This window comes from Bos indicus, chromosome 17, assembly GCF_029378745.1.
Source record: "Bos indicus isolate NIAB-ARS_2022 breed Sahiwal x Tharparkar chromosome 17, NIAB-ARS_B.indTharparkar_mat_pri_1.0, whole genome shotgun sequence".
In the NCBI taxonomy this organism is placed as follows: domain Eukaryota; kingdom Metazoa; phylum Chordata; class Mammalia; order Artiodactyla; family Bovidae; genus Bos; species Bos indicus.
In genome coordinates this window covers 44,972,657-44,999,110 of record NC_091776.1, presented here as the reverse complement: position 1 = coordinate 44,999,110, position 26,454 = coordinate 44,972,657, and the positions used below count along the sequence as shown (strand labels likewise).

General features: G+C 51.8%; 1 protein-coding gene across 1 annotated transcript in view; it reads right to left on the bottom strand.

The window, feature by feature from the left end:
* The window catches only part of GALNT9 (polypeptide N-acetylgalactosaminyltransferase 9), a 118,659-nt gene that overhangs the window by 52,955 nt on the left and 39,250 nt on the right, over positions 1–26,454 (bottom strand). The window contains exons 3-5 of the mRNA XM_019977127.2: positions 12,290–12,456; positions 9,893–10,067; positions 5,280–5,477 (exon numbers count right to left, since the gene is read on the bottom strand). Of these exons, the coding sequence (XP_019832686.1) occupies positions 5,280–5,477; positions 9,893–10,067; positions 12,290–12,456 (540 nt within the window). The remainder of the gene's footprint in view (positions 1–5,279; positions 5,478–9,892; positions 10,068–12,289; positions 12,457–26,454) is intronic.

Below are 26,454 nucleotides of genomic sequence, written 5' to 3'. Positions count from 1 at the left end.
TCCAGATCAGGCATTTACAATCAGCCTCCTGTGTGCCCTCTGAGATGGAAGTAACAGCAGAAACAGGGTAAATAGCCATTGCATGTCTCTTGTAAACACCTAAAGTAATAGTCATGGCACGGACAAAGAGGGGCAAACCTTGTTTGAGTAAAGGATTAAGGGATCTCTGCTTCCCCCTTTTTGGGACAAAGGAGACACTACCTATGCCCCCAAAAGGCTCCTTTATGGGAGTGAAAGTCAAGGGATAACATCAGGCCATAATGAGTCTTGCTCTTCCCAGAAGCCTTTACTTTGAGATCCATCTTGGCTGAGAGGTGCGTGCGCACCCAGGGGAGGGTCCCAGGGTAGGTCAGATGTAGAAAAAGGAACCAGATAATTAGCCTGAAGAAAGACAAAGACCCAGAAGAACTGACCTATATAAATGACTTAACCACCTCTTTACCGTGCCGCTCACCACTAGGAGGGGCCCACCCTTTCTCTCCGGGTGTTTGTCTCTGCCTTGCTTCTGTCTTAACTAAGCAAACATTTTCTCTATGTGCTCTCCCACTTGTCGTGCTATGTCTGTAATAATAAACTTTGTACCTGCATTTACAGTTCCTGCCTCTGTGATAAATGCACTTTTCACTGGGTGCAAAGATCCAGAGAAAAATAGCTTCTAGCCTCTAGCCCTTGCTGGTCTGGTGGCTAGAATTCTTGGTTCTCATCCAGGCTTCTCAGGTTCAATTCCTGGGCAGGGAATGAAGATCTTGCTTCACACCACTGCTCACTGCTGCTTCCCTGAGATTCATCTGTCTTGTTCCCCTCTCTCTTTCCTTGGTGTCTCCCTTTTTCTGCTGTCTCCAAGTCTGTGTTCTTTTTCTCTGTCTCTTTTACTGGCTCTTTCTCTTTCTCTTCATTCTATCTGTCTGTCTCCCTCCTTCTCTCTCCTCCACCTGACCTGGTTATCAGTCAGTTCAGTCGTTCAGTCGTGTCTGACTCTTTGTGACTCCATGGACTGTAGCACACCAGACTTCCCTGTCCATTACTAACTCCTGGAGCTTACTCAAACTCGTGTCCATCAAGTCAGTGATGCCATCCAACCGTCTCATCCTGTCACCCCCTTCTCCTCCTGCCTTCAGTCTTTCCCACCATCAGGGTCTTTTCCAATGAGTCAGTTCTTTGGATCAGGTGACCAAAGTATTGGAGCTTCAGCTTCAGCATCAGTCCTTCCAATGAATATTCAGAACTGATTTCCTTTAGGATTGACTGCTTTGATCTCCTTGCAGTCCAAGGGACTCTCAAGAGTCTTCTCCAACACCACAGTTCAAAAGCATCAATTCTTCTGCACTCAGCTTTCTTTATAGTCCAACTGTCACATTCACACATGACTACTGGAAAAACCATAGCTTTGACCAGATGGACCTTTGCTGGCAAAGTAATGTCTCTGCTATTCAACATGCTGTCTAGGTTTGTCATGGCTTTTCTTCCAAGGAGAAAGCATGTTTTAATTTCATGGTTGCAGTCACCATCTGCAGTGATTTTGGAGCCCCCCCAAAATAAAGTCTCTCACTGTTTCCATTGTTTCCCCATCTATTTGCCATGAAGTGATGGGACCAAATGCCATAATCTTAGTTTTCTGAATGTTGAGCTTTAAGCCAACTTTTTCACTCTCCTCTTTCACTTTCATCAAGAGGCTCTTTAGTTCTTCTTCACTTTCTGCCATAAGGGTAGTGTCATCTTTATATCTGAGGTTATTGATATTTCTCCTGGCAGTCTTGATTTCATCTTGATTCCAACCCAGAATTTTGCATGATTTACTCTGCATATAAATGAAATAAGTAGGGTGACAATATACAGCCTTGATGTACTCCTTTCCCAATTTTGAACCAGTTCTGTTGTTCCGTGTCCAGTTCTAACTGTTGCTTCTTGACCTGCATACAGATTTCTCAGGAGGCAGGTCAGGTGGTCTGGTATTCGCATCTCTTGAAGAATTTTCCACAGTTTGTTGTGATCCACACAAAGGGTTTGGCCTAGGCAATAAAGCAGAGGTAGTTTTTCTGGAATTCTCTTGCTTTCTCAATGATCCAATGGATGTTGGCAATTTGATCTCTGGTTCCTCTGCCCTTTCTAAATTCAGCTGGAACATCTGGAAGTTCACAATTCATGTACTGTTGAAGCCTGGCTTGGAGAATTTTGAGCATTACTTTGCTAGCATGTGAGATGAGTGCAATTGTGTGGTAGTTTGAACATTCTTTGGCATTGCCTTTCTTTGGGATTGGAATGAAAACTGACCTTTTCCAGTCCTGTGGCTACTGCTGAGTTTTCCAAATTTGCTGGCATATTGAGTGCAGCACTTTCACAGCATCATCTTTTAGGATTTGAAATAACTCAACTGGAATTCCATCACCTCCACTAGCTTTGTTCATAGTGATGCTTCCTAAGGCCCACTTGACTTTGCATTCCAGGATGTCTGGCTCTAGTTGAGTGATCACACCATTGTGGTTATCTGGGTCATGAAGATCTTTTTTTGTACAGTTCTTCTGTGTATTCTTGCCACCTCTTCTTAATATCTTCTGCTTCTGTTAGGTCCATACCATTTCTGTCCTTTATTGGGCCAATCTTTGCATGAAATGTTCCCTTGGTACCTCTAATCTTCTTGAAGAGATCTCTAGTCTTTCCCATTCTATTGTTTTCCTCTAATTCTTTGCACTGATCACTGAGGAAGGCTTTCTTATCTCTCCTTGCTATTCTTTGGAACTCTGCATTCAGATGCCTATATCTTTCCTTTTCTCCTTTGCCTTTTGCTTCCCTTCTTTTCTAAGCTATTTGTAAGGCCTCATCAGACAGCCATTTTGCCCTTTTTCATTTCTTTTTCTTGGGGATGGTCTTGATCACTGCCTCCTGTACAATGACATGAACCTTTGACCATAGTTCTTCAGGCACTCTATCTATCAGATCTAATCCCTTGAATCTATTTGTCACTTCCACTGTATAATCATAAGGGATTTGATTTAGGTTATACCTGAATGGTCTAGTGGTTATCCCTACTTTCTTCAATGTAAGTCTGAATTTGGCAATAAGGAGTTCATGATCTAAGCCACAGTCAGCTCCCGGTCTTGTTTTTTGCTGACTGTATAGAGCTTCTCCATCTTTGGCTGCAAAGAATATAATCAATCTGATTTCAGTATTGACCCTCTGGTGATGTCCATGTGTAGGGTCGTCTCTTATGTTGCTGGAAGAGGGTGTTTTTTATGACCAGTGCATTCTCTTGACAAAACTCTATTAGCCTTTGCCCTACTTCATTTTGTACTCCAAGGTCAAATTTGCCTGTTACTCCAGATGTCTCTTGACTTCCTACTTTTGCATTCCTGCCCCCTATAATGAAAAGGACATCTTTTTTGGATGTTAGTTCTAGAAGGTCCTGTAGGTCTTCATAGAGCCATTCAACTTCAGCTTCTTCAGCATTACTGGTTGGGGCATAGACTTGGATTACTGTGATATTGAATGGTTTGCCTTGGAAATGAACAGAGGTCATTCTGTCATTTTTGAGACTGCACCCAAGTACTGCATTTTGGACTCTTTTGTTGACTATGAGGGCTACTCCATTTCTTCTAAGGGATTCTTGCCCACAGTAGTAGATATAATGGTCATCTGAGTTAAATTCACCCATTCCAGTTCACTGATTCCTAAAATGTCGATGTTCACTCTTTCCATCTCCTGTTTGATCACTTCCAATTTACCACTTCCAATTCATGGACCTAACATTCCGGGTTCCTATGCAACATTGCTCTTTACAGCATTAGACTTTACTGCCATCACCAGTCACATCCACAACTGGGCACTGTTGTTGCTTTGGCTCTGTCTCTTCATTCTTTCTGGAGTCATTTCTCCACTCTTCTCCAGTAGCATACTGGGCACCTACCAATCTGGGGAGTTCATCTTTCAGTGTCCTATCTTTTTGCCTTTTCATACTGTTCATGGGGTTCTCAAGGCAAGGATGCTGAAGTGGTTTGCCACTCCCTTCTCCAATGAACCTCATTTTGTCAGAACTCTCCACCATGATCTGTCGGTCTTGGGTGGCCCTACATGGCATGGTTCATAGTTTCATTGAGTTAGACAAGGCTGTGGTCCGTGTGATCAGTTTGATTAGTTTTCTGTGATTATGGTTTTCATTCTGTCTGTCCTCTGAGGGATAAGGATAAGAGACTTATGGAAGCTTCCTGATGGGAGAGACTGGCTGTGGGGGAAACTGGGTCTTGTTCTGATGGGTGGGGCCATGCTCAGTAAATCTTTAATCCAATTTTCTGTTTATGGGTGGGGTTGTGTTTCCTTCCTGTTGTTTGACCTGAGACCAAACTATGGTGGAGGTAATAGCGACCTCCTTCTAAAGGTCCCATGCATGCCCTGCCGCATTCAGTGCCCCTGACCCTGCAGCAGGCCACCACCGACCCACGCCTCTGCCAGAGACTCTTGGACGCTCACAAGCAAGTCTGGGTCAGTCTCTTGTGGGGGGACATTACTCCTTTTTCCTTTCTTCCTCCAGGAATCTGTTTCCCTAGTCCTGTGTAAGTTCTGACAGCTCTATGGTGGGGTTAATGGAGACCTCCTCCAAGAGGGCTTATGCCACACCCAGATCTGCTGCACCCAGAGCCCCTACCCTGCAGCAGACCACTGCTGACCCGTACCTCTGCAGAAGACACTCAAACACTCAAAGTCAGGTCTTGCTCAGTCTCTGTGGGGTCTCCTGGTACACACAAGGTTTTGTTTGAGCTCTTCGAGCATCTCTGGTGTGTATGGGGTTTCATTCTGAGCGTGATTTCACCCCTCCTACCATCCTGCTGGGACTTCTCCTTTGCCCTTGGATGTGGGATATCTTTTTTTTTGTTGGGATCTAACATTCTCCTGTCGATGGTTGTTCAGCAGCAAGTTGTAATTTTGGAGTTCTCGCAGGGGAAGATGAGCATATGTCCTTCTACTCTGCCATCTTGATCTCCTGGTTATCACTCAGGTCACAATCTGGAGCCACTTCCCATTTCCCCATCACACCGCCATGTCCCTCTTCACACCCAGGGAAACCATGTACTGACCGCATCCTGCTGTTTCTACTCTCCCACCTGGTGCCAGGCCTTGGCTTTCTGCAGAGGAATGCCACCTGTCCCTCCAGTTCCCAAGGCCCCTGCTGCAGCCCTGCCCCACCTCACTGTCCTGGCTCTTTCCAGGCCAGGCCCCGCCCCAGTGACCCCATCCACCTGACTCCTCCATTGCAGGCCCCGCCCCAGTGGCCCTAGTGGCCAGCTCACCTGATGGGCGCCGCCTCGTCGCCGCGATCCAGCCAGTCCTGGGGCGGGACGATGTACATGCACCAAAGGCCCCAGTTGTAGCCGTGGGCTGCGCTGGCGTATTGCTGCACCTCGAACGTGTCGTACTTGATGTTGTCGATGGCTGGCAGGACGATCCGCCGGCGGTCCTCCCGGATCCGCGTAAGGGCGGGCTCGGCCCTGCAAGGAGACGCAGGTCCCTGAGGAAGGGCACGGATGCCAGGGACCCCCGTCCCGTCCCCCTAGATAGGGAGCCAGGACCCAGGCGGCCACACCCGCATCTAATGTTGGGCTAGACCAACCCTGCGGAGGGTAGATCCAAGCGCTGCACCTCTGGAAGCCCCGGAGTCGTCTGGGCCGCACACCCGGCTGCCCGAGGTCTCGCTCTGCCTGAGGCAGCCCGTGGCTAACCAGCGATTGACACTAGGGATCTAAACACTATCCAGGCCCGATCTCTGACATCTGATGAGCTGTCCTGGCTCCAGAGAGCTCTGTGAGTCAGCTTAGTCTGACAGCCGGCCTGCCTCACAGCCTGGCTTTTCTGGCAAGTGAATCCTACTTCCTGGCAGGCCTTCCCTCCAGGGCTGGAAGGTACATTCATTTACAAGCAGGAATGGAGGCTTGAATGTGCCACACCCTCTTGTAATGCATTGGCGCATACCCGTGAACTAGAAAAGAAAAAAAAAAAAAAAAAATCCATGCCTCGGGGAGCTTAGGATATACTGAAGGGACAGAAAGGCTAACAAGTGCTGTTGTGCAGTGCACAACCTACACAACAGTATGTGGTGGGCCTGACTGAGTGGGTATGGGGGGACAGACAAAAATGTATAAGTAAATGATATATTAGGAGGTGATATGCATTGTGACAGAAAAAGAGGGCAAAATAAGGGTGATTTGGAATTGCTGTTTTAAATAGGGTGTTCAGGGTAGGTTGCACTGGGTGATGAGCAGAGGTGGTGTAGGATGTAGCAGCTGGTTGTTAGGGGAGGCAAGTGGGGTGCTGCACACAGAAAGAGCAGCCAGCACTGAGCCCCTGGGATGTGCTGGTGTGCTTGGGAAGCAGGCCAGGCAGCGGGAGTGGAGAGATGGTGGCCGTGCAGGCAAGGAAGGCGGAGAGGAGAGAGACCAGAGGACAAAGGCTGTGGGTTGTGAATTTCCAATGCAGGAGTCCCCAGGGGCAAACAGGTAGCATTTCACTCTGGAGATGACCTTGTCTCCTGCAAGGATGAGATGCTGCCCAAGGGGCTGGAGTTCAACAGGGTCATGAGCAGCCTGCTGACTGGGGGACCAGAGAGATGAACAGGGGGACAGGGGCCGAGCTCAGGGAGGGACAGCGGGGGCTGGGGTCAGGGTGAGAGGTTTCTGACCCTGCCTGCCCAGATTCACCTTATAGCCAGCCTTTCTTCCCATCCTTCCAAGCAAGAGCCTGGTATTTACCTGCCTTTCAGCTTCATGAGGAGGATTAATTAATTACTGTTAGCAAAGTGCTTCAGAGATGAAAAGCTCTCTGCAAATGCCACATGCGCTAATAAGGCAGAATCTTTATAGAGGCAGTTCTGGGAGGGGAGGGCTATTTGCAGATGGATAACTGGGTTTTCAGTGGTAAAATTAAAGTTACAGTAGTTTCAAATGGCATTTTGATGTGATAGACTTGTGACTCTCCCAAACATCCTCCAAATGCTCCAGGGAGTTTAACATACATGAGAGGGACAGAAAGCCCTTCGAGTACAGCTGAGCAGGGCACAACCTACACAACAGTATGCATGACCCTGGTGGAGGGCGGACCATAGCATGTCATTACTGACCGAAGGTGACAGATGTCATGGGAAAAGAAGTCGCTTCATGAGGGTGGCAGGAGAGGGAAATGGGGGCCAGCAGGGGAATTCAGAACTCACATCTCGGTTAGGCATGCGCTGGGTCAGAACCAGCCCTGAGAACACACTGGTGGTCCTGGGCTGGCTGAGATGTACCAGCGGGAGTGCAGGAGTGTGGAAGGAAAGGGCTCCATTCACCTGCTTACCAGGCACCAAAGCCCTGGTCCAACCAAAGCAGCAGTTAGGAAAACCGGGAACTTTGAGAGGTCCCGAAGGCCAGACCCTCAGGGGCCCCAGCTGGGGACACCTGGCCAGGCACTGTGGGGCTTGATCAGCATGCCCACCCCCTCCCTATGACCCTCTCATCTCCCTTGAGGGAATATCTCAGTGAACCTCTTAGTTTAGGCTTCAGAGAGTTTAAAGATGTGACTTGGGAGATTTGATATAAAGAAGAGTGAGTTTTAGTTTCTCTTGAAATGGGGCAAACTGGGTACACAGGGCTGACTTTTCCCTGCTGCTCGGCTGGTAGGGGCTGCAGGCTGCCCCTGGGTGAGGGGTTCATGCTCCCCGCCCACTGTGGACCCCTTGCATACCCTACCACTGTGGGTTTAACATAATGATCTTCAGGTGAGATCACACTGAGTGACCTGTGTGTGTGTGTGCATTATGGCTCAGGTGTGTCCGACTCTTTGCAACCCCATGGACTTTAGCCCACCAGGCTCCTCTGTCCATGGAATTCTCCGGGCAAGAATACTGGAGTGGGTTGCCATTTCCTTCTCCAGGAGATCTTCCTGACCCAGGGATCGAACCCAGGTCTCTTGCATTGCAGGCAGATTCTTTACCATCTGAGCCACCAGGCAAGCCTAGGCAGGCCCTAAATCCACAGACAAGGGTCTTTAGAAGAGAGAAGGGGAGAGGCACAGTCACACAGAGGGGAGAAGCCATGTGAAGACGGACACAAAGATTGGAGGGATGCGGTCACAAGCGCAGGGACTCCTGGGGCCCCAGAGCTGGAAGAGGGGTGAATGGTGTCCTCCCACAAAGACTGGTCCACTTGGAACCTGGGATGTGACCTTACTGGGAAACAGAGTCTTTGCAGAGGTAATTCAGTTAAAAAACCCAAGATGAGATCACCCTGGATTGGGGTGAGCCTTGAATCCAAGGTGTGTCCTTCTAAGAGAAAGGAGAGGGAGGACACAAAGGAGAAGCCATGTGATGGTGGAGGCAGAGATGGATGGATGCTGCCACAGGCCTGGACGCCCGGAGCCATCAGAGCTGGAAGAGGTGGGAGGCTCCTCCCCAAGGGCTTCCTGGGGAGCCCAGCCTTGCCTGCACCTTGATTTTGACTTCTGGCCTCAGAGCTGTGAGAGAATGAATTTCTCTCGTTTTGAGCCACTAGCCTTTGGTCATTGTTATGGCAGCCCCAGGACATGCACTGGATGACCCTCCCTCCACTTTCTCATGTCCCAGCCCCTCCAACACAAGTGGTCCCCTGGGGTCTCAGTCTTCAGTCCCAGCTGGGCACTTGTCTGACACCTGTGTGCCGAAGCCGGCACTGTTCACAAGCATCCCACATGTAACCTTGGCAACAATCCAGCTCTCTAACATCACCAGTCAGTGCATGAAGAAACCAAGGCTTGCCCAGGGCTCAAACACTCGCATCATGTTGGTGGCCCAACTGTCCTGTCCCGATCCTTCCCGCGGGATCGCCAAGCTCTGCCCTCCCCACCCAGCTGCTGTTTATTCCTCTCAGGTCCTCTGCAGGGCCTGGTGGGAGTGAGGGCTCAGGGGGCGACTCCCAGATGCAGCCACCAGAGAGGAAATTAGGAAATATACCAAGAGCCCAGCGGGCGCTTTCCAGAAAACTTTGAAGCACATCCTTCTGTTCTAGCAACACATCCTCAGGCACCTGCTGTGAGAGCATCAGCTCACCGCCTGCCTAGGGACAGCAGGGTCTGGATAGAGGCAGCAGGGCCACCCTCAGCTCTGAAGCCCTGTGTGGATAATTTGCTGGACAAATGACTCTGTTCTTAAGGCATCACTGGCCACCTTTGGGCAGAGCCTCATGAATATCCCCAGGAGAGAGCACAGATCTGGGCCCCCACCCTGAGACCCTGTATCCCACAGACCTGTACTTCCTGGTAGCTCTCAGGGGCATCAGATGCTGCTGGTCTGGGGTTCACACTGAGCACCGAGGCCCTGCAGGGTCCCTGCCCCCCGGGGCACCTCTAGGTCGTCCTGCACACGTGCTTGGGTGTCTCTGTGGTGTCCCGGCCACTACCCTGTATCCCAGCCACTCCTTGGTGTCCTGATCACTCCCCTGGCCAGATCCCTCTCCAGGTTTCTCATTAGAAGCCCATCTTACCCCTGAATAGATGGGTGGGAGAAAATGGGCAGATGCTGTGTCCTAGGACTTTCTCACAAGGATGAGAAATTGCTTCCAACTAGATTTGGGTTTCTATTAACCGAGACCCGATAGACCACATTTCATATACACGAGACCCAATCTTGTGTGTACCTCCCTGACCTAAGGTCACATGAACATCCTCATTTGAACTGTCGCTGCTGGAATGACTGGACAATTCAAATTCCTTTGGGAACAAGGTGGGGACACAGATCAGTCCTCATACACAGGCATCACAAACAGGGTTCTGGGTTCTAGGAACTGCACACGGAGTGGCCTCGTGGCCCACCAGACTCATCCTCTTTGCCCGGCTCCTGCAGGCCCTAGCAGACCCCACCCAGGGCACAGCTCCACTTGGCCCCGGGCCCCAGCCTTACCAGCCTGTGCTGAACTCCACATGGGCATCAAAGAAGCCAACGACGGGGGCCGTGGCGACCTTCCAACCCTGTAACCGCGCCCGGATCAGGCCTTCCCGCCTGCTGTTGCGGACGATCTTCACCAGGCCCGGGTATCTCTTGCTGACGTATTGGTCCAGGTTGAGCTTGAGTTCCACTGTGGGGACACAGAGAAGTTTCAGGTATGGCACTGTGGGAGAGCCCGAGGCCACTGAGATGCACGGTCATTGTGGGCTCCGGATCCATACTTCATAAACTGTAAGAGGACACACCACAGCTGGACATGGCTCAAGGTGCTGGGGGCATTTCGGAGAGATAAGACCCCCACCTTGTGGAGCTGTGTTCCAGCGGGAGAGACCACGAGCTATCAAGCCAGATTGATCCAGGCAGAGAACGTGTTTTGAGAATAAGAGAAAACGGGGCTGAATTACTCAACTGTAGGAATGCAGTCCACGGGCAGATGGATGGATAAACAAAGTGTGGCGCATCCACACAATGGAATACGGTCCGGCCTTAGAAGGAAACTCTGACACATGTTACAAGGTAGATAAACTCGAGAACATGATGCTCAGTGAAATAATCCAGTCCCCAAAGGACAAGTGCTGTGTGATTCCACTTACATGAGGTCCCTGGAGCAGACATATCCACAGGGACAGAAAGCAGAATGGGAGGGGGGTGGGGAGTTAATGGGGACAGAGTTTCATTTGGGGAAGATGAAAAGGTTCTGCTGGTGATGGTGGTGATGGCTATACAATGATATGAATGTCCTTGATACCCCTGAGCCCTATAATTATTTTGTAAATGGTTAATTTTACATTATGAGAATTTCAACTCAATAAGTCATTGAAAAAACGGATGAGGGCCCAGGAGTCTTTGTGAGGAAGCTCCCGAGGGCTAAAACTACAAGCAACAAAATAGGTCACAATAATAGCAAACATTAGCCAAAATGAAAAAAGAAAAAGGGGAAAGGGAGTGGGCGTCTGAGTGTGGCAGGGGCTTCTCCAGGTCGGCGGGGCAGGGACAGGGGCGGCCTGTGAAGGTCACGTGGGCTGTGACAGGACAGGGAGCCGGCGGGGAAGAGAGGAGGACGTTACAGGTATGGGAAATGAGCAGTGTGGAGACACCCTTGGCTGCTCTCAGGGGTAGGGGAGTGGGTGGGGAGGAGGTGCAGGGAGGAGCAGAGGGCTGGGGTGTGGGCTCGGGGCTGAGCAGGAGGAGCTGAGAGGGTTTGAACCGGATCCTTGCTCCTGGGTCTTTGTCAATACTCTCACGCCTTGGCTATAGGGACTTCTCGCAGAAGACCTCCACCACCCAGAGGCCTTCCCCTACATGCCCACCACCAGGCTCTAGTGGATACTCCCAGGAGGGCAGCCTGGCCCCACAGAGGGCTCCAGCTGCATAGCCAGTGGGTCCCGGAGCAGTGTCCCCGTGCTCTGTCCTGCCCTCTCCAGGCCTCATTCTCCCTCCCTTGACAGTGTCGGGCGGGGCTCTCCTGGCACAGACACAGAGCACAGGCGAGTCTGGAGCTCCTTCAGGCTAGGAGAGCTCTGGGACGCCTCTCCCCGCTTTCCTCCATGCTCCCCCTGACTCCTGACGTGAGAAGGAGAGACTGCAATGACGGAGAGACCCAACAGTCACAGCTCAGCGCACCAGGACCTTGGTGTGGGAGCTGCCGGTAGTGGGGTCCATGCTCCTCTCTGCTTCTGCAGAGGAACAGATGAGGACAGGCCAGGAACCTCCAGACCCTTGTTGGGGGCTTGGAGCCCCATGTGCCTGGTGGGTGTGGATAAATGCCTGGGCTGGGTGGAGGCTGATGCGGGGCCATGACAAGAGATCCCTGGGGCCCACACTCCAGCTGTGAGCACTGGCCCCTTCCCCATCAGCAAGCCTCCCACTGGAGTTTTGTCCACAAACAAGAAGTGAAGGTGTGATTAGCATAGAGAGACTTAACACATGGGGGGCCTTTCTGGATGATGGCTGTAGGGGTTGAATAGCCACCACCCCTAAACTCAGGTCCACCCAGAACCTCAATTGGAAATAGGGGTTTTGTGGATATAAATGGTTAAGGGTCTTGAGATGAAAACCTTCTGGATTAGGATGGGCCTTAAATTCAAGGACGAAGGTCTTTATAAGAAAAGGAGAGACACAAGCACACCAGAAGACACCTTGTGAAGATGGAGGCAGAGACGGGAGAGGTGTGGCCATAAGCCCAGGATACCAAGGATGCCAACAGCCGGCAGAAGCTGGGAGAGGCAGGAGGGATCCTCTCCTGCAGCCTCTGGAGGAAACGTGGCCCTGGCCATACCCTGAATTCAGAATTCTGGGCTCCAGGGCTGCAACATGCTTCCCTCGCTGGGGTGCTGAGCTGGCCCCACTCACCATTATCACTGTTGTCGTCCACCAGGATCACCTCCTTGAGGAGCTGGGAGGGCGTGTGGTTGACCACGCTGTGGACGGAGCGCAGGATGACTGAGAGGGCTTCATTGACAAAGATGAACACCACAGAGATCTGGGGCAGGTCATCCGAGTAGGTCATCTGTCTGCACCTGCAGGAGAGACGGCATGGGGGGCAGAGGTCAGTGTCGGGACAGGACGGGGAGGTGGGAGCCTGGAGCCCCCGTAGGAGGCCCATCGGGACCACTTCTAAATCCCGCTACCGATGGAAGAGCAATAGGGATACCACGGTTAGAAAAGGAATGAGCACAGGGAGAGAAACAGAGGGATGATGTTCATCTCAGAAACCCCGACTTCCATACTCTGACCCTGGACCCTGCTCTCTCCTTGAGGAAAGACAGGGAAATTGCACCTGTATTTGTTTTGACACCCTTGGGAGGCATGAAAGAGAAGTGAAGGAGAGATGACCATCTCTTAGTGCAGTCCAGTGGAGGGTCCGGGAGAGCTCCAGCCTGGAGCCCACATCAGCCACTCCCCATGCCCAGCTCTATCTGTGCCCCAGGAGGTCATGGTGTTGGTGGCTGCTAGACAGAGGGCGTCTACTGGGAAGGTCCTACGCTCAACAGACGCTGTCCTCTGAAGTGGGATCTGAGTAAACAGTGATGACAAGTACACAAGGGTCAGATGAGGGCTGTGGAACTAGGAGAGATGTCAGTATGGGACAGCCTAGTCGTGGCCTCCGCCTAACCTCAGCGTCAAGATAAAATAGAATGATGAAGTATCTTCTCCAAAGGTCTTATCTTGGAAGTAGGGATGTAGGAAGGGAAATGAAGGGAGCAGGGAAAGCAAAATATTCCATAATTGAGCGTGGGATAAGGCTGGTGAGTGCCTGTTAATGTAATAATACAGTGGAATAAATTCACAAGGGAACATGGGGAAATTATCAAAAATAGAGAAGTGGGGGGAAAAGGAACAAAAATTGAAGTAGGTAATAAAGTAAGACAGAAGGAACTCAAGTATGTTGGCTGCTACAATAAATGTAAGTAAACTAATTCTCTTTAAAATAGCAGAGGCTGTTCAATGAAGTTAGATACTTACACACTAATGCACATACACACATGCACACATTCACTCACATATTCATACACAGCTCTGCTGTTTATGGTTTATAATAAACACAATTAAAATAGAGTGATTTTTTAAAAAAAAGATTGGAAATATAAACAAGTGAGAAAGAGATGCCAGACAAATACTGCCTCCCTAAGCCAGACATTCAGCACAGATATCACACAGGATGGAGAAAGCTCTTTATGAAGGAGACATAATAATTATAAACTGTTATCCCAAAGTGAACTTGCTGCTGGGTATAAAAGGGAAAATGACTAGAAAAGTAAGGAGAGTTTGATGAAACCATAACTGTGCGTCACCTTCAGACTGGGCAGACTGAAAAATTGAGACCATGAAGGAATTTACATAAGGAAACCCCTAATTCCTTCAGGGAATTTTTTTTTTTCCTTAGGCTCATAGGACATTTACAGAAAGTGGTCATGTATTTGCAAAACAGAGAAATTTAGATTTTTATGAAGCAGGAATTTCACAGGCTGGGCTGGGTCTGTGGGCCTGTGACCTGGGCAGTCCCACAGGGCCCACACTGGGAGTGACCCACTCTCATCACAGCCTCCTTCCTATCCATCCATGTGCTTCCTACTCTCATCAGCTAACCAGTCATTAGGTTAGGGGTCATACTGCTCCAGTATGGCCTCATCTTAACTAATTACACCTTCAACAACCCCATTTCCTAATCAGAAACATTCTGAGGTCCTGGCGGATAGATTTGGACATCTTTTGGGGGACACACTTAGACCAAGATCAGTCATGCCTATCCCACAACGGGAGAAAGAGCTTTACTTAAAGATGGTGGTGGCGGGGGGACTTCCCTGGTGGTCCAGTGACTAGGACTCTACACTCCCAATACAGGGCTCCTGGGTTTGATCGCTGGTCAAGGAACTAGATCCTACCTGCTGCAAATAAGACCCTGTGCAGTCAACAAATAAACAAAAATAAATATTAAAAAAAAATAAAAATGGGAAGTCATTGTAGTTGTTGGGGGCTAAGGGTGAGAACGGAGAAGGCAATAGCACCCCACTCCAGTACTCTTGCCTGGAAAATCCCGTGGACGGAGGAGCCTGGTAGGCTTCAGTCCATGGGGTCGATAGGAGTCGGACACAACTGAGCGACTTCACTTTCACTTTTCACTTTCATGCATTGGAGAAGGAAATAGCAACCCACTCCAGTGTTCTTGCCTGGAGAATCCCAGGGACGGGGGAGCCTGGTGGGCTGCCGTCTATGGGGTTGCACAGAGTCGGACACAACTGAAGCGACTTAGCAGCAGCAGCAGCAAGGGTGAGAACGGGGTAGAGCTGTTTGAGAAAGATGACCAATACTGGGCATAACCAACCATGATGATAAGCAATAACTATAATAATCAATTATGAGAATAACTGATCATGATGATAAATAATAACGAGGATAACTGATACTGATGATAACGAATTGTGATAATAACTAATACTAATGGATAATTAATCATGATGACAACCAATCAGGATGATAGCAACAGCTGAGGGTCCCCAGCGCACAGCACCTGCTCTCTGTATCTCAGCCCTCCAGCTCCCTCAGCAGCCCTAACAGAAATGTGAGGATCCTGGCGGTTAACTCCCCCCTCCTGTAGTGAGTGCTGCCCTCAGAGCTGGTGCTGGCTGCCCCCAGCCAGCGGGGAGTGAGCCTTGAGGGGGGCCCTCCCTCCCTGCCTGCTCCCAGCTGGGGTTAGAGTGCCAGCCTGGCTCTATGACTAAGGAGAGCCCTGCGTCACTGTCACATTGGTATGGGCTGCGGTGCTGCAGGGAGAGTTCATCACTCAGGAAAATGCTTTCTGACAAGAAGACTTCACTCCATGTTTCTGTAGAGGAAGAAAGTTGGAATGTATGATTTTCATGAACCTGCAAAATGTGTAAAACAGGAAAAAAAAAAAACACACCTTGAGGAAGGAAATCTATCTTGAGAGTGGCCGCAGCTGCAGTTGCAGACAGGAAGGATGGGTTTGGAGGAGGGGTTCTTGGGGGCCTGCAGGGGAGGGGCTGCAGTGCCCCCCACTGCCTCCCCATCCCAAAGGCCTGGGTGCTGGCATTCCTGCACCTTCTTCCCAGCCCACTGTCCTCAGGCGTCCTCACGTGGCTTCTTTAGGGTCTCTCGCCCCCCACTGCAGGCCACCCAAGAGCAGGCTCCTTCACTGCTGTACCCCAAGACCCCAAAGTTGGTCACGCAGTAGGGCTTACAAGCACTTGTTGACAAGGGGAAGAAAGAACAAGTAAATAGGTCATGCATGGCCGAGTCCTGACACTCATGGGCTCCCCCGCCCCCGTCTCGGTGCACAGCGACCTCAGCGCAGCAGGAACCTCCACTGTGTTCAGGGTGTGGAGGAAGCTGGCGGAGTCTGGAGGGCGTGGGAGCTCTCGTCCCCCTTCCTCTCCCTCCATGACCAGGTTAGGAGGCCAGGGACCTCTCCGGCTTTGCCACTGGGCCACAAACTTCTGTTCTAAAAGAGGTTTCAACTGGCAATAGCCACCTGGCGCTGCCTGTGGAGAAGCCACCAGCATCTGCAGCCGTCTCCCGGGGACACATTTCACATGAGACTCCTTTCAGGGGCTGGAGGCCATACTGGCCAGAAGGGACAAGGTGCCCGCCCCCACGGCTTCCACTTGTGAGGGCACGGGGGTTGGGGGGCGAGCACGGAAACAAAGGTTTTGACTGCAGAGAATAGAGCAGGGTGACGGGGTGAAGAGTGGCCACAGGGAGGTGTCTTTGGACAAGGCAGTGGAGGAGGTATGGGGGTCCCAGAACAGTCAGTCCGTTTAGGCCCTGGAAACATACACCCAGATATTTATAGTCCCAGGTCCAGAGGCTGGAAGTCCAAGGCCGGGGTGTCCCAGGGCTGGTCTCTGAGACCTCGCTCCTTGACATGCATACAGCCGTCTCCTCCCTGCATCCCCACACAGTTGTACCTGTGTGTCTGTGTCCGGATCTCCTCTCATAAGGACACCAGCCCTGTGGGATTAGCCCCACTTTGCAGCCTCACTTTACCTCAGTCACCCGTTTATAGGCCCCACCTCCACATACAGTTACATCCTGAGGTCCTGGCATTAGGACTTTAACATATGGATTTGGGGGGACACACAAGTCAGCCCACAGAAAAATCCAAAAGATAAGTAGGACCCAGCCAGGCAAGGACCGGGCCGTCCCATGGGCTGGGGGTGTGTAGGGCATGTTTCCCACTGGGCGATGAGCTGTCTCACTGTATTGTTTGTCTACACTTAACAAATCACACCCGTTGCAAACATTTGCAGCTTACAAATTGTTATTTAAGTTAGAAATCGTGCAATAGAGGTGGCTCATTTTTCTCCAGTGCAAATTTGCATAAAAATAATCTGTTTTCCTTAGCATATAATCCCCTTGGAAAATAAAATTGGAAAATAAAAGTTGGAAAATAAAATTGTTTGTGTTAAATATTGAGCAGAGGGTGTTCTCTGGTGGTTCAGTGGTTAGGACTCTTTGCTTTCACTGCTGAGGGCCCAAATTCAATGCCTGATCGGGGAGCCAAGATTCCACAAGCTTTGCAGGGGCCACAAAAAATAAAAATTAAAAAAATAAATATTGAGCCGATAGAAGGGTTTGTTTTTCACACATAAGTAGGTAAGATGTCAGTGAGGCAGTAAGAAACCTGTGCTAATACCCCACTGGAGATAGGAATGTTACCGTCCAAAGAGCAGCCTCCTCCTCTCTGCTTTTCTTTAGTCTCTGATCCCAGGTACCCAGCCCGTAGCGCACGTGAACTTTACCTTAGGCCGAGCTGCTCTGGTCCTGCCTTTGTACCAGGACAAGCTCCACTGGCCGCCGGGCCAGCCCGTCCCACGATGTGCCTGCTTCTCCTCCCAGCCGTGGCACTGTGTTTCCACATCTCTTTCTGTGCCTGAATCAGCTTTCAGTTTCAAGGCTCAGTGGCCTCCCTGCCCTGCACTGGAGCCAGGGAGGGGCTGGATGTGATGGTGGAAACAAAACTGACCATCACGCAGCAGTCCTGGAATAAGTCCGTCTAAGTAGAACCAGAGGGCTCTTTGTAATTAAAAGGCCTATTTCTGTCAGACAGAAAATAAACCAAGTTGACGGAGTTTGGAAAGAATCAGAGTTCAGCAAGAGGGCGGCTCTGAGAGCTTGTAATCACAGTGATCCAGAATGGGTCTGGGAGTGGGGCAGATGCAGGGGACAGAGTGGGGGACATGGGAAAAGAGGGAGAAGGACCTCCATCATCCCCACCCGGGGCCTCCGGAGGGGGAGGGAGACCCAGGGCACACCCACGCGCTCTTGGCTTACTGTAAAACTGAGAGAAGACCGGGTGATACACTATAATTATTTCAACTCGACATTGAATGTTACATCAACATAACATTTTTATGTTCAAACCCGTAGCGGGGTGTCCCCACCCTTCCCTAGACAGTCACAGGTCAGGAGAGAACGAGACCCTGTCTCCCTGACCCCCTCCCTCCTACTATTACCCTCCCTGCTCCCCTTCACGACAAATTCATCCCTTTCCAGCCCCAGCTGCTCTGGCAAAGCCTTGGCCTTGACTTTGGTCTCCCCTACCTGTCCCTTGACCCTCTTCCTGCATGTGCTCACCACCCACTAAGAAAGGCACGATCTCTAGGATGTGAGCTGGGTCCCCTCTGACCTGACCTCTGTATTTTTCCTCTTGCTCACCTGATGGCCCCTCAGGGCCCCAGTGCTTCCAAGAGCACGAGAGTCTGCTCCTGCCTCAGGGCCTTGCGTGCCCGCCCTGCCTGGCACACATCTCCCCTATGTGGCCACATCACTGACTACTACTCTGCTCTGCCTCCCGGGCTGGGAGCCCCAGGCAGGGCTTCCAATTTGTCTGGTCACTGCCTCACCAGCACCCAGGACTGCAGACGCTCCAAAGGCTTCAACACATATCATCATAGCTCCTTGTGAACTCAAAGGCGGGCTGTGAGATGCACGTTTAAAGCTATGACACATGTGGACAAACCTCTGGATAATTCTGTATGGGGGAAACACCAGAAGTCTAAACGTGAGTGAGGTTCAAGCTGAATTTGAGGATACGTGTGCATGTATACCCCACATGGGCACACGCATGTCCACGCTCACACATGCCACACACACCCATGAGCCCTTGACAGAGGAGTTCATTTGCCTTATTCAGAGGACTCTTCAGTCCCTGCTGAGCCACGTGTAATCCAACCAGACCAGGTTTTCCCAGTCTCAGCCCTCTGGATTTTGGGGCGGGATAATTCAGTTAATTCTCTGTTGTGGGGGTTGTCTTGTAAACGATAGCATTTAGCAGCATCCCTGGCCCCCACCTAGGTCGAGACAATCCAGAGTGCCTCCAAACACCTCTAAATGTGCCCTGAGGTGACATTACCCAGTAAGGAGCCCTGGTCCAGGATCTGAGGTCTGACCCTGGAGGCCTTGAATTCGGCAACCATTCTAGCATTATCAGGCTCTCGGCACCCATCCCAGTGTACCTGGTGACTGACACCTGTTGCAGTGCAACCCTCTCAAGGTCCCTTCCTCCCCCTGAAAATGTAACGCCAGCCAGAGTCCTGTCCATCCTGTCTCAGGCTGAGGACATTTGCTGTGGTCCAGCTCAGCCCCTTCCCCTTCCCCTTCCCCAGTAACACATGAAGTCCACTTCCCATCATCACATTCTAAGTCCCAGCCCCTGGATGCAGTGAGGGATGTGACTAGGTCTGAGCCAGGCAGTTCACCAATAGCTCCGGAATAGACACACAGAGCCACAGAAATGTTGTCTGAGGCCTTGGGGAGATAAGATGTGAGGCTGCAGCAGCTGCATTCATTTTGCTCCCAGTGGTCAGGATGAAGCCATGAGGCAAGAGCAGACCAGAGAGACGGTGAGATGCCAGGTCCAGATGACATCAGCTGATCCTCAAATCCAACTCGACATGAAGCCAGCGCTTCCTCCAGACTTTGTAGTTGCAGGAATCATATATCCCCTCCCTGCCTCTTCCCCTTTCTCTCTTTTTCCAGACTAAGACAATTTGAGATGGATTTTCTGTCACTTGTGATAGAAGGAGTCCTGATCCAGCACAGGTCCTAAAATGTGCGTGATGCAGGGATGCACTTGTCTGAAATCAAGGATGCCCCTCAGGAGGGGTCTGCCTGGCTGCAGCATCCTGGAGTCCCTGAGCATGCAGAGAGGGGAAGACAGGGGAGCTGGTGGGTTCAACGCTCACAGGGGTTAGCCTGGCCACTGCCTTGGCCATAGCACATTCCATCTCAAGATGTCCCTGTCCGGGTGAGCTAGGGGCTTTTATCATATTGTTGGTGGAGATGACACGAGCTGCTTCATCCTAACCCTGTCCTTGTCTGGGACACACACAGTCCCAGCTTGGAACCTTGATTGCCTCTAGAGGAGGGGAGAACCAACTGCCAAACCCCTGAGTTAAATTCTCAGCAAACTCCCATCTCCAAGACTCGGGTGTCCCCATCATCCTGTGAGGCAGAGACTGAACAAACCAAACTCTGCAGGGGCTCTGAGAAGGAGCAGGAAAGCACCCTTGCCTTTCATGGTTCACAGGTGAGACACACAACAACCCAGGACACGTGAGGGAAAGCCTGCTGGGGGCCCTGGGAAGCTTCCTCTGTTCTTAAAGAGCAACAAGATGTAGGAACGTATTTATTCTAGCCCTTTGGAAATTTGACTTATGAAGATGTGATGCTGAGAGCTGCAGCAGCCATATTGTGACCATGAGGAGCATAAGCCCAACGCACTGAGTGTGGCAGAGCAGAAAGTTGGAAAGAGTACAGGTCCCCGGTGATGTCACTGAGCCACCAATGCACAGCTTTGTCCCCTCTCAAGCCTGTGGACTTCTTGTTATCTGAGATTAGGAATTCCATTGTAGTTGCAGCCACTCCTGAGTTGCTGGGTTATTCATATGAAAGCATTCTTTCTGATATGGAACATTCATTCTTTTTAGGGGGAATCCCACTTCTACCTTGAAATGTCATCAGCCCCTGTACCCCCAAATGTCACCCCACGACAGTCTGAGATGGGTGTTCTGGCAGATTATGCTTTCCAAAGATGCTGCAACATCAGCTCCCAACCCTCCTGGCACTTTGCCTCCCTCCCCTCGAACCTCAGGGGCTCAGCAGCCTCTCGCCAACAGAACACAGGGAAGGATGTCACTTGGCTTCTGAGCTGCGCCATGAAGAGCAACAAGGTTCCGTGTGCTGGGTCTCTGTTCTGGGGCCAAGTGGTACCACAGAGGGAACCGGACTCTGCCCTGGCTGCCAGGCTGAGAGGAGGTGCAGGCCATGCAAAGGGGCCCTGTGTGGGTGCTCGGTGGACTGCACATCTGCTGGCAGGCACGTATATGATGGCACCCTCAGGTGACTCCAGCCCCCATCACTGAGCGCCCCCACCAACATCACTCCTTCTCAGAGCAGCCCCAGAAGGCATCGCTCAGAGTCAATTTCCTCTGCACCCGGTCTGACCCCTTGCCTCTGAGTCCATTAAAATGTGGTTTAACACAGCTGACTGAGCAGCAGCTATAACTGTGACAGGTATGTTCCCCAAAGCCTGGCAGCTCCATCCTTCTCGTGGACACACGGTGTCCTGCGCGGTGCTGGGCACACAGTGGAGGCTTCCGCAGGCTGGCGGGCTTCACACTCGCCCCCACGCCCACCAGATCACAGTTGCAGGAGGGGCTGGGCTGTGTGCTCCCCCCACACCAAGAGGCTCTGACTCGGCCTTTGCGTGCCCCACCTGGAGCCAGAGAAGTCAGACATCCTCAACCACCAAGCCATTTGGAGAGGATTTATAGACCCGGAGAGCAGCAGGCGGTTATGAGCTCTCGAAGCCACTTCCGAGGTCGTGGCTGGAATGCGCAGCAGGCGGTGTCCCGGCTGGCCTCACGGGAAGCGGGGCCATGGCAGCGACACTAATGGAAATTTATGGGGACGCCCTTTGTGCCGCAGGAGAGATAAACTCGGGATGGAGAGGGGATGAAGTGGCGGTGGCCTCCCAGGGGGACAGTAAGCTTCGCCTGGTGACAACAGGGCACACATCCATCTCCAGGCGGAGGATACAGGTCTGGGCTGAGCACAGGCCAGGGAAGCTGAGACTGATGTTTCAGGGAACAGCTGCCAGGAGGGTTGTAGGAAGCCTGTCACCAAGGCAGCGGCATCTGCCTGCGGGGTCAATATGCTCCTGCCCTCTCGGGGACATCAAGGTGAGCCTGGAATCCCCAACTAGCTCAGGCCACCACAATGCCCAAGGCAGGATTCTGATGGGCACAGAGGCAGAGCAGCCCCCACAGAAAACCAGCACAGACGAGGCTGCTAGGGAAGGTAGGAACTGAAGACCAGCAGGATGAGAAACACCAGAGCCTCCTGCTTAGGGGTTCTGTCTTCCCAAGACTGAGTCCATCCTTCTGTCCAGGGAGTTGGCTACAAGACCTCTCAGAAACAATCTGTATATGCACACACATGCACTTGTGTGCATACACTGCACAGATGTATAAGCACACATGCACACAAGTAATAGTGAAGTGAAAGTCGCTCATTCGTGTCCGCCTCTTTGTGACCCCATGTCCATGGCATTCTCCAGTCCAGAATACTGGAATGGGTAGCTGTTCCATTCTTCAGGGATTCTTCCCAACCCAGGGACTGAACCCAGGTCTCCGACATCACAGGCAGATTCTTTATCAGCTGAGCCACCAGGGAAGCCCAAGAATACTCGAGTGGGTAGCCTATCCCTTCTCCAGCGGATCTTCCTGACCCAGGATTGAACCGGGGTATCCTGCATGGCAGGTGGATTCTTTACGAGCTGAGCTACCAAGGAAGCCCACACACAGAGTCAGACACGACTGAGCAACTTTCACTTTCACACAAGTAAAACACTATGCAAATACACATACATACAACATAGATGTACACGCATGTATTACACATGCCCATGTGTGCGTTCTCATGCGTGCACACATAGGGCACCTTGCACACGACCACACGCCGTGGAGATGTTAACGGCTCACATTTTATTCATTTATTTATTTTTAATGATTTGCGGCTCTACTGGGTCTTTGTTGTTGATGGAGGGCTTTCTCTAGTTGTGGCAAGTGGGGGTTAATCTCTGGTTGCGGTGCCAGGCTTCTCATGGCGGTGGCTTCTCTTGTTTTGGCTCTCCGGCTTTAAAGCACCAGCTCAGCAGCTGTGGCACAAGGACTTAGTTGCCCTGAGGCATGTGGGGTCTTCCCGGACTAGGGATCAAAACCGTGTCCCCCACATTAGCAGGCAGATTTGAGGGAAGCCAAATGGCTCACATTTGTTGGAGGCACCTGCGCGTGGAGCTGAAGGCAAGCACAGATGGAGCACTCACTCTCCGACACCCAGGCCCCCACTTGCATGCAGTAAGCAGCTGCAGGGTGACTTGCATGAACCCTCAGAGAGACGTGTGGACTGGGATGCACGATCTCGACACCACATATTTGAGGAGATCTGAGCACGCACACCTTCAGAGCTCAGAGCAAAAGCCAGTCAGAAATAGAATGTTGGGCCATGCACAGAAAGACCCCTCCCACATCCCCCTCATAAGAGGCCCGGTGGGATAGTCACACTTGGAATTGTGGGCTGAAGGGCATGGTCGCTATCCAGGTGCCCTGAGGCCTGCCCACACCCAGGAAAACGAGTGGACTACACCAGTGGCCAGGCCGCAAATCCCTGGGTGCAATGCTACAGAGGAGCCCTGGGCCTCCTGGAGTGCCTCTGCCTGGACAGCAAGGTCCATCAGGGCCCAAGTGCACGATCTTCAGGGCCTATGACCTCTGGTCCCTCCAGGCCCTCCCTCAGACAGCCCCTGAGGTCGCTGGGCCAGAGGCCAATGACCTTTCACATGCAGGAGGCCAGCCCAGCACCGATGTCTTCATTCTGTTGCTCCAGAAGCCCCAGCATGGCCTCTGAGGATGCTTGGTGAGCCCATGGGGAGCACGGTGGAAGGGAAGGGAAACATGGGACCCCAGGTGTTTGTTCATCCAGCCCCACATTGACTGGGCCCTTGTCTGCCATCCAGCACATCCGCAGCTGAGATGGAGCCACGGGGCAGGCGGCCCCTGCTTCTCCTGTCTCTTGAAACTAATAAAGCCTTGGACCTGCTACCAGGGGACCAGCTGGCTCCAAGGAAGAGCCCAGTCAGCAGGACAGCAAGAGGTTGGGGGTCTGTTCCCAGCAGTGACCATCCCACGCTGAGAAGCAGGCTCACCTGCTGGGTCCCCACCCTCCGTAGACCCCTCTTACCCTGAGCACAGACGCGGCTCCGGGGGCTCTGGGAGCTGGTGGGAGGGGAAGAGGGTCCACTGGCTACAGCAGTTCCACCCGAGGAGGAAAGAAACCGGCATGTTTCCATGACAACCCCACACTGTCCATCCCATCCCATCCGTCTGGGACACGCCTCCACTCGCAGACCCTCAGCCCGCCAGCAGCGGTGTTGGAGCCACGGCGTGGAGTCGGATCGGCATGCGGGGCCTGCCTGCAGTGCCTCACAGTCGCCATCCACTAAGTCTGCACTTATTACACTTGACAGCCAAGCCGTGCGCAGCGGAGACGATTAACAGGCCCTAAGTCTTCGCCAACACCTAACGGGGGGCAGGATGGGGTCTCAGATGAGGCCATTCATTTTTATGATGCTGTTTAATTTGGGTTTGCCAGTCTTCCTTCCATTATCCGAGACCCAGTCTTAATAATCAAGATCTATGCTATGTGCTTTGTGGCATAATTAAAGCTGCTGCTTAATTAGAAAACCTATCTACCTCCAGACAAAGGGAAATCGATACTGTACCTAACGGAGAAAGGTAGAGACTTTGGTTTGAGACTGGAAGGGGTTGCCAGCTGGGATTAGCACACATCCACACGTGTGTGCAGGCCCAGTGCAGACATGCACAGGCTCCTACCTTCACGTGTGATTCTGAGGACCACACCTGCCAGAACCAGTCAGTAGGGAAGTTTCTGATTGGATGGATGGGCTCCGGGAGCTAAAGGCTGCTCAGGAAACCAAACTCTGAAAGTTTCCAATGGGCATAGACCGAGCTTGCATTTGTGCATTTGCTCATTTAATCCTCCATGGACGTTTGCTGAGGGCCTCAAAAGCAGCAGGCATGGCCATGACAATGACATATCAGCTGCCACTGTCAGCCTCGCAAGCCCTGTATCAGCCTCGCTGCAGGGCCAGGCTGGGACCTCCTCCCTTGAGTGCCAGGCATCCTTAGCCCATCACATCGTCCTCTGAGTCCCTGTCGTGGCCCCTAGAAGCCTCAGCTGGCGATATCAGGTCAGGTACTGCAGGCTGGGCTGTTGGGTGGGGCCGGGGGCAGGCGCGCTGGCTGGCGTGTCTCTGATCCTGGCTCTCAGAGCCTGGCCAGGTGGACACTCTGACAGAACACGCTGAGGTTTCCTCACAACATGACAGCTCGTGTGCCAGGGGCCGTGGCTGGCTGGCTGGGGACCCCTGAAGCCCTACTGCCTCCCCTCCGTCCTCCTCAGTGGGATGACCAGCCATACAAGCCCACCCGATTGCAAGCAGAGGGACACTGTCTCCACCTCTTGATGAAGGCGGGGCAGGGCTCCAGAGAAGGGTTTTGAATCCACCTTTGAAAAATGTGATATGTGAACCGGGTGATGTGAGAAGGTAAGACCGGGAAAATTCGCCAGACACAGGCTGCTTCCTGATGGTGTAAATAGTTTTGTGGGGCCATAGTCAAGCCCATTCACTTACGTATCAAATGTGGCTGCTCTCAACCCTTCCCAAAAGCCTGAAACATTTACTCTCTGCCTCATGAAATTATGAGAAATACATACTGGTCTCTGCCCCCATCTCCTGACACAGGGTGACACCCTTGGAACCTCCAGGGTGATGGGCGAAGTCAGAGTGCCTACACTGAGCTCCTGAGTGCCTTGAAAGCTCCTGGGTTTAGGGAAGAAGTTTTGTTCTAATGAGGTGATTCTGGGTGGGTCCTGCTTGGGGACCGGTCACCAGAAGGACCAAACCATGATTAGAAGTTAGAACACTCACCCCCATCTCCACCCTCCAGGGAGGAAGGGGCTGAAAGTGAAGCTAAAAATGGACCATGCCTATGTGATGAAGCATTTATAAAAGTCTCTAAAGTAGGTGATTCAGAGTTTCTGGGTTCCCAAATAACCCGTGCCAAGAGGTTGCATGCTAAGTCACTTCAGTCGTGTCTGACTCTTTGTGACCCCATGGACTGTAGCCTGCCAGACTTCTCTGTCCACGGGATTCTCCAGGCAAGAATACTGCAGTGGGTTGCCATGCCCTCCTCCAGAGAATCTTCCAGACCCAAGGATCAAACCTGCGTCTCCTACATCTGCCCGCACTGGAGGCAGGCTCTTTACGACGAGTGCCTGGGAAGCCGGGAGGGTGGGTACTCCTCCAGGGGAATCTCCTGTGCTTGGGACCCTCCCAGATGTCCCTGGGCACTCCCCATCTGGCTGTCCCTCTGTGACCTTTATCATATCTTTATTACAGAAGAGGCCAGTAAACAGAGGTGTTTGCCTGAGTTCCGTGAGCAAGTGTCTGAAGCCAAGGAGGGGTCAGAAGTGCCAGGGGCAGCCTAGATTTGAGATTCACATCTGAGTTTCACCTGTGGGGTCTAACACTGACTGCAAGCAGATGGTGTCAGAACAGAATCGAACTGTAGGACATGTAGCTGATGTCAGAGAATTGGTCAGTGTGGGAAAACTTACACATCCCATACCATAATTCTTGTGAGTGTGGTATCATTGTGAGAGTAAACAGTGAGGGGTTTGTTTTATTTTTAACACATGGCCTTTTTCAGAAAAGATTTTCTGACACTCCCCCACCCCACTGCAGAACATAAGGCACAAGAATACTGCATTTTATTGAGCACTTATTGCTGTACTCTCTGATGCCTCAACATCCCTCGTGGGTTTCCTAGATTCTGCCTACATTCCACCTGAGGATGCCATCAGTTTCCTTCCAGGATCCCGACTGATCCTGGGGCCGACTTGAAGGCAAG